This window comes from Loxodonta africana, chromosome 4 (genome assembly GCF_030014295.1).
Source record: "Loxodonta africana isolate mLoxAfr1 chromosome 4, mLoxAfr1.hap2, whole genome shotgun sequence".
Taxonomy (NCBI): domain Eukaryota; kingdom Metazoa; phylum Chordata; class Mammalia; order Proboscidea; family Elephantidae; genus Loxodonta; species Loxodonta africana.
This window is the reverse complement of record NC_087345.1, coordinates 37,326,505-37,339,023: the sequence shown is the minus strand read 5'-3', so window position 1 is coordinate 37,339,023 and position 12,519 is coordinate 37,326,505. Positions and strand designations below refer to the sequence as shown.

Sequence of the window (12,519 nt, the reverse complement as noted above, 5' to 3'; positions counted from 1 at the left end):
ACTTGAAGCACTTACTAATGAAGATCAAAGACCACAGCCTTCAGTATGGATTGCACCTCAACATAAAGAAAACAAAAATCCTCACAAGCGGACCAATGAGCAACATCATGATAAACGGAGAAAAGATTGAAGTTGTCAAGAATTTCATTTTACTTGGATCCACAATCAACAGCCATGGAAGGAGCAGTCAAGAAATCAAAAGACGCATTGCTTTGGGTAAATCTGCTGCAAAGGACCTCTTTAAAGTGCTGAAAAGCAGGGATGTCACCTTGAAGACTAAGGCGTGCCTGACCCAAGCCATGGTATTTTTCAATCACATCATATGCATGTGAAAGCTGTACAATGAATAAGGAAGACCGAAGAAGAATCGATGCCTTTGAATTGTGGTGTTGGTGAAGAATATTGAATATACCATGGACTGCCAAATGAACGAACAAATCTGTCTCGGAAGAAGTACAACGAGAATGCTCCTTAGAAGCAGGAATGGTGAGGCTGCGTCTTACATACTTTGGACATGTTGTCAGAAGGGATCAGTCCCTGGAGAAGGGCATCATGCTTGGCAAAGTACAGGATCAGCGGAAAAAGAGGAAGACCCTCAACGAGGTGGACTGACACAGTGGCTGCAACAATGAGCTCAAGCATAGCAAAGTCTGTAAGGATGGTGCAGGATTGGGCAGTGTTTCGTTCTGTTGTGCACAGGGTCACTATGAGTCAGAACTGACTAGAGTGCACCTAACAACAACAACAAGGAATATCAGTTAATCCACTCTTATTCAAATTTAGACACCAAACACTAAGGCCAAACATGAAGAAATTGAAGATTTTTGCCAACTTCTACAGTCTGAAATTGATCAAACATGCAATCAAGATGCATGAATAATTACTGGTGATTGGAATGTGAAAGTTGGGAACAAACAAGAAAGAAGAGTAGTTGGAAAATATGGCCTTGGTAATAGAAACGATGCTGGAGACAGCATGATAGAATTTTGCAAGACCAATGAGTTCTTCATTGCAAATACCTTTTTTCAACATAAACAGTGACTATACATGTGGACCTCGGGAAAGAATACATAGGAATCAAATCGACTAGATCTGTGGAAAGAAATGATGGAAAAGCTCAATATCATCAGTCAGAACAAGGCCAGGGGCCAACTGCGGAACACACCATCAAGTGCTCATGTGCAAATGCAAGTTGAAGCTGAAGAAAATTAGAGCAAGCCAAAGTACAACCTTAAGCATATCCCATCTGAATTTAGAGATCATCTCAAGAATAGATTTGACACATTAAACGCTAATGACCAAAGACCAGACAAGTTGTGGAATGACATCAAGGACATCAGATATGAAAAATGCAAGAGGTCATTAAAAAGCCAGGAAAGAAAGGAAAGACCAAAATGGATGTCAGAAGAGGCTCTGAAGTTTGCTCTTGAATGTAGAATAGCTAAAGTAAAAGGAAGAATCGATGAAGTAAAAGAGCTGAATAGAAGATTCCAAAGGGCGGCTCAAGAAGACCAAGTAAAGTATTATAATGAAATGTGCAAAAGACCTGGAGATAGAGTACCAAAAGGGAAGAACATGCTCAGCATTTCTTAAGCTAAAAGAACTGAAGAAAAAATTCAAGCCTCGAGTTGCAATATTAAAGGATTCTATGGGCAAAATATTAAATGACGTTGGAAGCATGAAAAGAAGATGGAAGAAATACACAGAGTCATTGTACCAAAAAGAATTGGTTGATGTTCAACCATTTCAGGAGGTAGCATATGATCAAGAACCAATGATATTGAAGGAAGAAGTCCAAGCTGCACTGAAGGCATCGGTGAAAAACAAGGCTCCAGGAATTGATGGAATACTATTTGAGATGTTTCAACAAATGGATGCAACACTGGAAGTGCTCACTCGTCTATGCCAAGAAATCTGGATGACAGTTACCTGGCCAACCAACTGGAAGAGATCCGTATTTGTACCCAATCCAAAAAAAGGTGACCTATTGTGGAAATTATTGAACAGTATCATTAATATCACACGCAAGTAAAATTTTGCTGGAAGTTATTCAAAAGTGGTTGCAGCAGTACATCAACAGAGACCTGCCAGAAATTCTAGCCAGATTAGGAGTTCGTGGAATGAGGAATATCATTGCTGATATCAGGTGGATCTTGGCTGAAAGCAGAGAATACCAGAAATATGTTTACCTGTGTTTTACTGACTATGCAACCGCATTTGACTCTGTGGATCATAACGAATTATAGATAACACTGCAAAGAATGGGAATTCCAGAACACTTAATTGTGCTCATGAGGAACCTTTACATAGATCAAGAGGCAGCTGTTTGGACAGAACAAGGGGATACTGCGTGGTTTAAAGTCAGGAAAGTGTGCATCAGGGTTCTACCCTTTCACCATAATTATTCAATCTGTATGGTGAGCAAATAATCCAAATAGCTGGACTGTATGAAGAATGCAGCATCAGGATTGGAGGAAGACTCACTAACAACCTGCAATATGCAGATGACACAACCTTGCTTGCTGAAAGTGAAGAGGACTTTAAGCACTTACTGACGAAGATCAAAGATCACAGCCTTAGTACGGATTACACCTCGACATAAAGAAAACAAAAGTCCTCACAACTGGACCAATGAGCAACATCATGATAAATGGAGAAAAGATTGAAGTGGTCTAGTATTTCATTTTACTTGGATCCACAATCAATGCCCATGGAAGCAGAAGTCAAGAAATCAAATGACGCATTCATTGCACTGGGCAAATCTGCGGCAAGAGATCTCTTTGAAGTGTTAAAAAGCAAAGATATCAGTTTAAGGACTAAGGTGTGTCTGACCCAAGCTATGATGTTTTCAGTCTTTCAGTCACCTTATATGCATGGGAAAGCTGGACAATGAATAAGGAAGCCCAAAGAAGAATGGATGTCTTTCAATTATGGTGTTGGCAAAGAATATTGAATATATCATGGACTGCCAGATGAACAACCAAATCTGTCTTGAAGAAGTACAGCCAGAATTCTCCTTAGAAGCGAGGATGGTGAGACTTCATCTCAGGTACTTTGGGTGTTATTAGGAGGGACCAGTCCCTGGTAAAGGATATCATGCTTGGTAAAGTAGCGTGTCAGCAAAAAAGAAGAAGACGCTCAATGAGATGGGTTGACACAGTGGCTGCAACAATGGGCTCAAAGATAGCAATGACTGTGGGGATGGCAGAGGACTGACAGTGTCTTGTTCTATTGTACATAGGGTCACTATGAGTTCAAACCGAGTGGATAGCACCAAGTCAATGGCACCTAACAACAACAATTATTATGTTAAAGAGGTTTTAATGTACCTGGAAGTATCTCTTTAATGTTTTTTATGCATTGAAAAGTACACTGTATACTATATACTAATACAAATGTTTGACTAACTGGTGTTAGGTAAGAACCATACCCAAATATTCTTATGTACAAATTCGACTCAAAGACAGACTTAGGAAAGGAAATTGTAATCCAGTGACTGCCTGTAGCTACCAAGGAGCTGAAATGCTCTGACCAGCTAGGTACCTGAGTCTGTCCCTAGTAGGTACAGTCTACTGAGGAAGCCAATCAAACATCCCCAATTTGGCTAGGAGTTTGAGTGGAGTTAGGTACTCTACCGGGAGCCCAGGAACAAGCTCTGTGAAGCGGATACCCGGAAGACGCATCGCAGCTGGTCAGTCAGGACCTCTCACTCCAACAGGGCAAGCACACACTGCTATCCAGACTCTAGTTTGCCAAGAAAGCCAACCACCAGCCATCAGCCTCATTGTGTCCTTCCAGATTTTTCTTTGAGGATAAAAAGTTGAAAGGTTGAATGGGCCTCTTACATTCCAACTTCATACATTGCTTTCATTGTTTCTTAGGTGATGGCTTTTTATTGACGGGGAAAACTTACACATAACAACAGGAAGGCATCTTGAAACATTCTGGCCACATCTCTGTGAGTCCATGCCTGTGTTTGAGTCTCTGCTAGCTTGAACCACTGTCTGTGAGGCTATATATGTCCTACCAGTAGACTAAATTTGGGGGTCTGTCTTGTTGCTATTGTTAGCTGCTGTGGAGTCAACTCCAGGCTCATGACAACCCCATGCACAACAGACTGAAACATTGTCCTGTGCCATGACCATGACTGGTTGCAGATCAGACCACTGTGATCCATGGGGTTTTCACTGGCCTATTTTCAGAAATAGATCACCAGGCCTTTCTTCTTAGTCCTAATCCTACTAATTCTACTTAATTTGGAAGCTCTGCTGATACTTTTTCTGCATTATAGCAACTTGCAGGCCTCCAGTGACAGACAGGCGGGGGCTGTGGATGAGGTGCCTTGGCTGGGAATCAAACCTGATGTCTCACATGAAGGTGAGAGAATTCTACCACTGAACCACCACTGCCCCTTTGGTATCTGTCTTACAGCTCACTATTTCATGGAACCATAGAGCCTGGGCTTCAAACCATAAGGGAAGTATGATGAGAGAGTAGCAGTCAAAATACATGGGGAACAAACGCCTAGCGGAAGGCTTGAATGGCACCATTACTTGTAATGTGGACAGTTCAAAAGTCAGAGAAGAATCCAGGCCTCTGAGAATTTCTTTGGCAAGTGGAGACCCTAAATGCTAGTACAGATCAATGAATGGCTTGCTTTCTTTTTACTACTCAGTAGCTTATTTTTAAGTGGAACAGAAGAAAAAAAAAAAAAGAAGGAAAATCCAATTCCCCAAGCCTGAGCCAGGGCAGAGTAACCACCAACAAAACAGCTGCTAACGTGGCTGACGATCACTCCTGTTAACTGCTTCGTCAAATTGAAGGCTTGGCAGGGGAGACATTTTGGCTGGCTTAGCAAGGAGAGAAATTTCATAGGTAGCCACCACAGATGGTAAAAAAAAAATGGTAGCAGATGTCATATAGCATAGAGCAGAAGCCCCCAAAGACTACACCATCCCAGAGCTAAGCAAGAAAACTGATACTCCGCCAAGCCAACTGCCAATTATACACCCAAGAATCTCAGGAAGCCAGGCAGGGTATAAAAGTTTTTTTTAATTAATTGCTTCCCATTTCTCTTCATCCATAAATCCACCAGCCCATGGCTCTTCAAAGATTTAGAATGTTGGCTTCAGGTATCTCTGCCCTCATCATAGCATGGCCAATGGTGTGAAAGTATAAACCTTGGCTGTGCCATTTACAACCACAGTATTGCAATCCAATTTTAGGATTAAAAGCGTTCATCTTTGATTCCAGAAGACATTCATCTACCTTGCAGGTGCTGGGGAGCTGCTGAATGACTAGAAGCCAATGGCTCAATTCCTTGTTACAGCGCAGGGTAGTGGTTAGTAGTGTAGTCTCCAGAGTCACACAAACTTGATGTGAAAAATATAGCTCCACTATTACCTGCAGTGTGTTGTTGCTAGTTATTCAATCACTCAGAACCTCAGTTTCCTCATCTGTTTATCAGGGGTAATAGTGCCTGTCTTATTTGGTTGTTGGGATGATTACTTTTGATAATGTGTGTAAAGCACTTGGCACTGTGCCTGGCATACAGTAAATGGTCAAAGAGATGTTAACTGCCATCCCATATATCTGAATGCCCAGAAACGTGCTGTTTGGTATCACCATGGTCCTTGTGTGTCCTATAAATTTCTACGTCTCACAGTCATACCTACTAGAAAGTCACTCCATGTGTGAGTGGGCATATAATCTGCAACCTTATGACTGCAAACTAAGTAACCCAGTGCCCTCGAGTCGATTCCAACTTATAGCGAAGCTGTTATAAAACACAATTAACTTTAACCCACTTTCTCAAGTTGTGACTATCAACATTCTCATGTGTTCAAAATAATTTCTTTCTTTCTCTTGTATTAGGGGCCCATACATTATTCGGAATTGGAATGCATTGCTTTATTCTATAGCAATATCTTCATTATTAGCTAAAACCCAAGTAATCAAGCTTTGTCTCTTTTTTTTCAGGGAAAGATAACACTCAGTAAGGTGTTTTCCCAAGAGCAACATTTGGAATATGCTGGGCTGGACACATACTTAACTCAATCACTTCCATATTTACCCCTCCAGAGCATCAAATGACAAGCATGCAAAATAAGTCAAGACCTACAAGATTTCCAAAGATTCAAATATGCTCTGTTTTCCAGAGCAGGAAAAGGGCTTTTGTCTCTAAGAATTTTTCTATCATCGAAGCACTGTTGTTATTTTGTTCATACAGGCTGGGTGCTGGAGGACCAATGGAGAAAATTGCTCAAGACACCAAGTCGACTGGAAGCAGAGGGCTAAAAAGGCTGGATCACGAAAAGGAAAGACAAAGAGATAGTCCTGAATTCCTCCTTCACTGGTTATGGCCTTCAGAAAAGGTCATGTGTCTGAGCTTTGATTTCATCCATATCATGGAGATGATGGCACCCATATCATAAGACATTCAGATGAATTAACACACTATGACATAAAGTGCTATGTAAACCCCAAAACACCATACAATTGAGAGAAATCCCATTAAAGAGTCCGCTTAAGTCAGAGGTGTCTCTTACTTTCAACTACCTACCTGGGCGTGTACACATCAGTTTCAGTATTGCCCTATTTGTCCTTGTCTTTTTGATTCTCCAGCCGATGATGACTCTTCCTTTTTCCTCAACATCCTACCATACTTCCCCTGGGAGGGACCATACATTGCCAACTTTCTATGACATAGAAGACTTAAATTAGTTTAAAAAATTGATTAAACACGCATACCTACTACTGAGATACACTCTGACAAACGTGAAAATTTAAGAAATCTAACTCTTTATTTAACACCAAAGCTAACATCAAGTGTTTATTTAAAAAAATAATGGCACCTGCTTTGAATTCATCGGTAACACCACAATCGGGTGAAGATCAACAGGGAATTTACAACATTAGGCTGACATGAAATTATATAGTGTGCCACAAAATGGGAATTCTGCAATAGACTTCACAGACATCACAATGAACATTTCCAGTGTCTACTCAGAGTCGCTCTAACTACTGCCTAAACATATTCTTAAACACAGAGCCCATTTCGTTGAAACATTTCTCTTAGGACAAACACAGCAGACACGCTTTAAATAAATTAAAATTGCAACACATAATCATTCCTGAAACAATCAAGGTACGTTACTTTCGAGCTTCTTATAACAGAGAGAATTGTACTGACTTAAAACAAAAACTGTAGTGTTGATTTTATATCTTATGGGTTACCAAGCTCTTGTGAACTGCGACTTTTTTTTTTAAGCTTCTTCACAGGTTCGGATGTATTTTTTTCAAAGTGATTTATCTTTGGACCAATTCCTTCCTTAGCACGTGTGCTAAACTCCTACTGGAAACACCTCTTTCTAGATAAAGCCTTGAATTTTAAATAATGTCATTTCTTCCTACTGCTAGCTCAGCTCCCTGAAATGACAGATACATGCAAAATAGTTGTTCAATCACACATGTTCATCTTAATAAGTATGTTTAAATGTTTTTCCAAACCAACTATATTTGGATTCAATTTAAAAAAAAAAAAAAGTCCCCATTCAATGCAAAATAATTTGGTTTTTTAAACCAAGTCAAAAAGGACAAAAGTAATTCTTTGCCCAAGGGAAGCTAGTTCTAGTTACTGTTATCGAACCAATAATTAAAGTTGACATGCTGGAGAAATGGCAGGGCAGTAAACAAGGTAGTTGAGGGCAATATTTAAGTGAAAACCAAAGTGACAAAGCAGGAGACGAGACGGGCTAAAATCACATGAATGCCGACAGAGTGGGACAATAGAATCCTGGGCTGAAATGAAGAGAGGAGCATTTCAGATTACAGCCTTTCAATAGGTCTCGGCGATCAAGTATGCAAAACCACCAAAGTTCCAGGTCAGGATCTTGAAACTCTACTTTCACTGTTCAAAATCAGCAATAAAGTGCTTGAGTTACTACTTCATTGTGGGTTTTTCTGGGGGGGGGGGGATTGTTTTGTGCTGGCTTAATCATACTCAAAATACAAGTTGAAATAACCAATTCAAAACCCACAGGAGAGTATTTTTAGGTTTTTGTTTTATCCTCAGGAACTATCATTATCCTGCTGATCACGAAAATAATATGTCACCAAAAAACCTAGTACAGGAATTCAACGACCAACATCTTAAATCCCTCTGTAATGTTCACTGAGTGACCAGGTGCTAACCTGTTATGGGTTGAACTGTGTCCCTGGTACCTGTGGATGTGACCTTACTTGGAAGAAGCGTCTGTGGACACGTAATTCCTTAACACGACGTCATACTGGAGTAGGGTGAGCCCCAAACCAGTATAACTGGTGTCTTCATAAGAACAGGAGACACAGACGTAGAGATACAGAGGGAAAACAACCACGTGAAGAAGGCAGAGATTAGAGTTACATTTTTTTCCACAAGCCAAGAATGCCTGGGGCAACCAGAAGCTGGAAGAGACAAGAGCTCTCCCCTAGAGCTTTCTGAGAGAGCATGGCCTTGCTGACACCTTGATTTTGGACTTCTAGGCTCTTGGAGATGTTATCAGGTGGGACCAGTCCCTGGTGAAGGACATCATGCTTCATAAAGTAGAGGGTCGGCGAAAAAAGAGGAAGACCCTCAGAATGACATGGATTGACACTGTGACTGCAACAATGGGCTCAAACATAACGACTGTGAGGATGGCACAGGACCGGGTAGCATTTTGTTCTGTTGTACACTGGCTTGCTGTGAGTTAGAATCAACTTGATGGCACCTAACGACAATAGCTTCTAGAAACATTAGACAATAAATTTCTGCTTTCAGCCACCTGGTTAGTGATATTTTGTTATGGCAGCCCTAGGAAACTCATACAACTAGTTTTCACCTTTAGGAATGCACTAATGTTTAGTACAAATGAAAGGGTGGGACAAGATTAGTTGATTTAAATATAAATATCCAGTTTCAGAATATGTCACAGCTATACCATTATTTTTAAATTGCAGCTTTTATTTAATCTCCTGAAGAGAATAAACTGTGACGAATAAAAGATATAGCTACCTTAGAGAATATATCATCTCATTAAAAAGCTTCATGTACTTTCAGTAATACTCTAATAAAAGAAATATGCTGTGTAGGTTGAGCACACCCAAACGAAAATATGGTTATTTGACATCTAATGAGAGTCACCGAAAATAAGAAGTTTTAAAAAGGAGTCCACGATTAAGTGGGATGCCTTAGACCTTATAGTATTTCAGGTTAAAACAGAGCCAATTTCTACCAGATTCTGTTAACAGCTCCAGATTGGGGAGGGCATCGTGTGCTGCTTTCCATCTCTTCTCTACTTCTCTCAGTGGAGAGAAGACACACTGATCACAGACCTGAGAAGTGCCAATACAAGCACTTGCTAGACTGAGCGACCGGGTGGAGTGTGGTGACATGAGAATGAAGCCCACGTCCTTTTGGATTCTCACAGAGCCTCACTCACTCTTTCTAAACTAACAGCAGACTCTACACCCACACCCAACCCTGGCATGTCTAAAGTGTCTCTCAGAAAGATTTGCAGATATTAAAAGGAGCCCACCCAGGATCCAGCTTGATTAAGTTACACCCAGTCCTGAGTCCACATGGAGACTGATGTCCCCAGGTGAAGGGGGACACTGGCCAATGGAAGCATACCTTTCTTCTCTTTCCCTATCAGTGTGCAGGTGTGATGGGTCACAGCATGCCTATAGCCAAACTGGGTGGCTAAGCAGGCGTTCTGACAAGGAAAGGGGTCACAGCCATGAGATGGTGGTGGGACTACTAACTCTCTCTTCCCTGAAGCAAAAGTAATTTATAACCAAAGATTTCATGGAAATTACGTTTACTGTTTTAAAAAGCTTGAATGGGGAATGAAATAGTGGTGATAGGTGCACAAGTTTGTGAATATATTAAAAACCACTAGATTGTACACTTAAAAAAAAGAAAGCTTGAGCTGTAGGAATCTCAGGCATACCCAGTTTGTATTAATTGCTAAGCCCGTCTATTCTCTCAAATTAGGGCACACTCTGTCACAGTTTTTTCAGGAGATTTCCTTAAGAGCAGCCGTTGGTAAAATATTGCACTTAACTTAAATCTGGGTAACTTGATGTTTTCTGGAAGAAAACGTACTCTAACGTGCCTCTGTATGCCTTCAGAGAACAGAGGAGTGGTAAGAGGAGGGACTGAACAGCGCAGCTTCCACTGAATCTTCTATATCTTCCCTTTTTTTGTTGTTTGTTATGGACGCAGAGAAACATATTTAAAGGAAAGTGTCTTCCGAGATGAAGACAGTGACTGGCATTCCCAAAAGAGGCCAAAGATGTTAACTTTTGGATGCCTTCACCTCAGCACAAGTGTGGCCATCCTATTACCTCAGAACTTATTTTCAGTCAGATCCTACGAGACAGAGGGCAGCCTTGGCTCAAACACTAGGTTTAGTTTATTCTTGCTGGTCTTTCACTTTCCTAAGAGGGTCCTCTCTACCTTCCTCCAGGTGAATGACTCCCACTAATCTAGCCACCATCCAATTGGGCCAGAAGTCATATCTTCCTCATGCTTCCAGTATTGACTACCTCAGTGCACTTTAAGCTTTATGAACTATGATTTTGATGTTCTTGTCGAAAAACAAAACAACACAAACCAGGGACATCATTTGCTTTCACTTACTGGAGTAAGTTTTGCAATTCCTCACAGACCTGTGAATAAGTGAATCACACAGAGTGAATCACATCCTCAAGGGGGATTTATCGCAATTAAGGTTTTCCAAAACACAAACCTCTGGAGTAGTGTTTACAGAACTCAAAATTAATGTTAAAGCCATGGTTTTAGGAGGGATTTAGCAGCATTTTGGCATGCTTCGGAGGTGGGACATTCACTAGCCAGTTACGATAAAGTCAGGTGTGCGGTTTCCTGGGTATAGAAAGGGGGGAGCTCCATTCATAAATTCCTGTGTCTTGCCATTTTAAGCAGCAGAAGCCCAGTTGGATAAACAGGTGTGTTGTAAGATTTCCATGTTATAAAGAGTCACACACAATTGACCACTGTGGACACTGGGTAGATAATAGGATCTACAGTCATCTGTGGACAAGTGGGATGGATTATACAGGGATTTACTGTACTTTAATAGGCCACAAGTGTTCAACATTGCCAACTCCTGTGTTTCTTCATTTTCCCAAGTCATGCCACGTGCTTGCTGTTTACAGGACTCAGGGAAAATACATTGATTAGCAATAGTGAAGTTAAATTTTGGCAGAGATTTGAGAGAGAGATTTAAAATCTCTTTTCTTCTGTGTCACTAATTGTGCCAATTGCTCAGGAACAGAGGTTTACCATGCTAGGCTAGTCAGGTAAGCAGGAAATCTGGTCTGATTAAGGCAGTGAGCAATGTGGAGAGAACTCAGGAACAGATTCACATTAACCAAGTACAGGAAATGAACTGGCAGCTGCTACTGAGTTAGATAATAATAGTTATATACACCACACAGCCCCAGTACTTCTTGTAATCTTCAGTCGGCACAACCGTTTATTTTAAAATTTGGTAGTATGCACAAAGTTTTCTCTAAAATAAAAACTTGAAAGAACTTGGAGACAAGACCCAGTGGCTTCATCTTGGTATTATTATCCTTTCTATGGCACACAAAATAGGGTCCCAGTTTTTACAAAATATTGCAAGAAGAGTCACAGCAAAGAAGGTGCCAAGAATGTGGAAGCGGCTCTTCATCATGGGTGAGACAAACTTTGCGATGGTCGACACACACACTAAGATAACAGTCATGAAGGCCAGGATCACATTTATGCACTTCCCCAGGAGAACTTTGGCATTCACGGTGTCTGTCTGCAGGGCCTGCTGCTCCTGCTGGTGGAGCTCCAGCTTGGAAATGCGAGTCTGGCAGGATTCCAAGGCTTCCTGTGGGCAAGAGAGAGAGTGAGGATCAAAAGCTGTTGAGATGATGGGTGGAACGCGGTGCAGGCTCAGATGTGCACAAAAGGCCCTGAGCTCTAAATGCCTGATGCCTAAGCAGCTTCAAATCCTCCAGCTCATGATGATGATGGTGACGGTGATGATGATGATGATAGGCAAAGATGTGATACAAGAACCCAAGGTTCATTTCACCCTATTATTCACAGAGAATGAACATGTGTAGATGACCATAAAAGAACATAAATGAAGAATTATGGTTATTACCAGTTTTAAAAAATATCAGCAGCTACTGGTACCATGGAGGGGGAGGCCCAAACCCAAGAAAGGATGCAGCTTTGTTTTGTGACAGCTGAGTACTCTACCTTCAGCCATGGAGGGGGTGGTGTTTTCAATTGCTAGTCCTTATTTTTACTGCCCAAGTTCCTGGGTGGTGCAAACAGTTTGCACTCATCTATTAACCTAAAGGTTGGTGGTTCAAATCCACTGTGGAAGAAAGGCCTGGTGATCTGCTTCCATGAATGTTACAGCTGAGAAAATCCTATGGAACAGTTCTACTCTGTTGCACACAGGGTCACCTTGAGTCGGAATCAACTCAACAGCA

The 12,519-nt window shown here is 41.1% G+C and overlaps 1 protein-coding gene across 1 annotated transcript in view; it reads right to left on the bottom strand.

Annotated features, from left to right (window-relative positions):
* Positions 1 to 3,346: 3,346 nt before the first annotated feature.
* TMCC3 (transmembrane and coiled-coil domain family 3) overlaps positions 3,347 to 12,519 on the bottom strand; it is an 82,067-nt gene continuing 72,894 nt past the window's right edge. Inside the window, exon 4 of the mRNA XM_003405264.3 lies at positions 3,347 to 11,903. Within this exon, the coding sequence (XP_003405312.1) occupies positions 11,601 to 11,903 (303 nt within the window). The 3' untranslated portion in view covers positions 3,347 to 11,600. The remainder of the gene's footprint in view (positions 11,904 to 12,519) is intronic.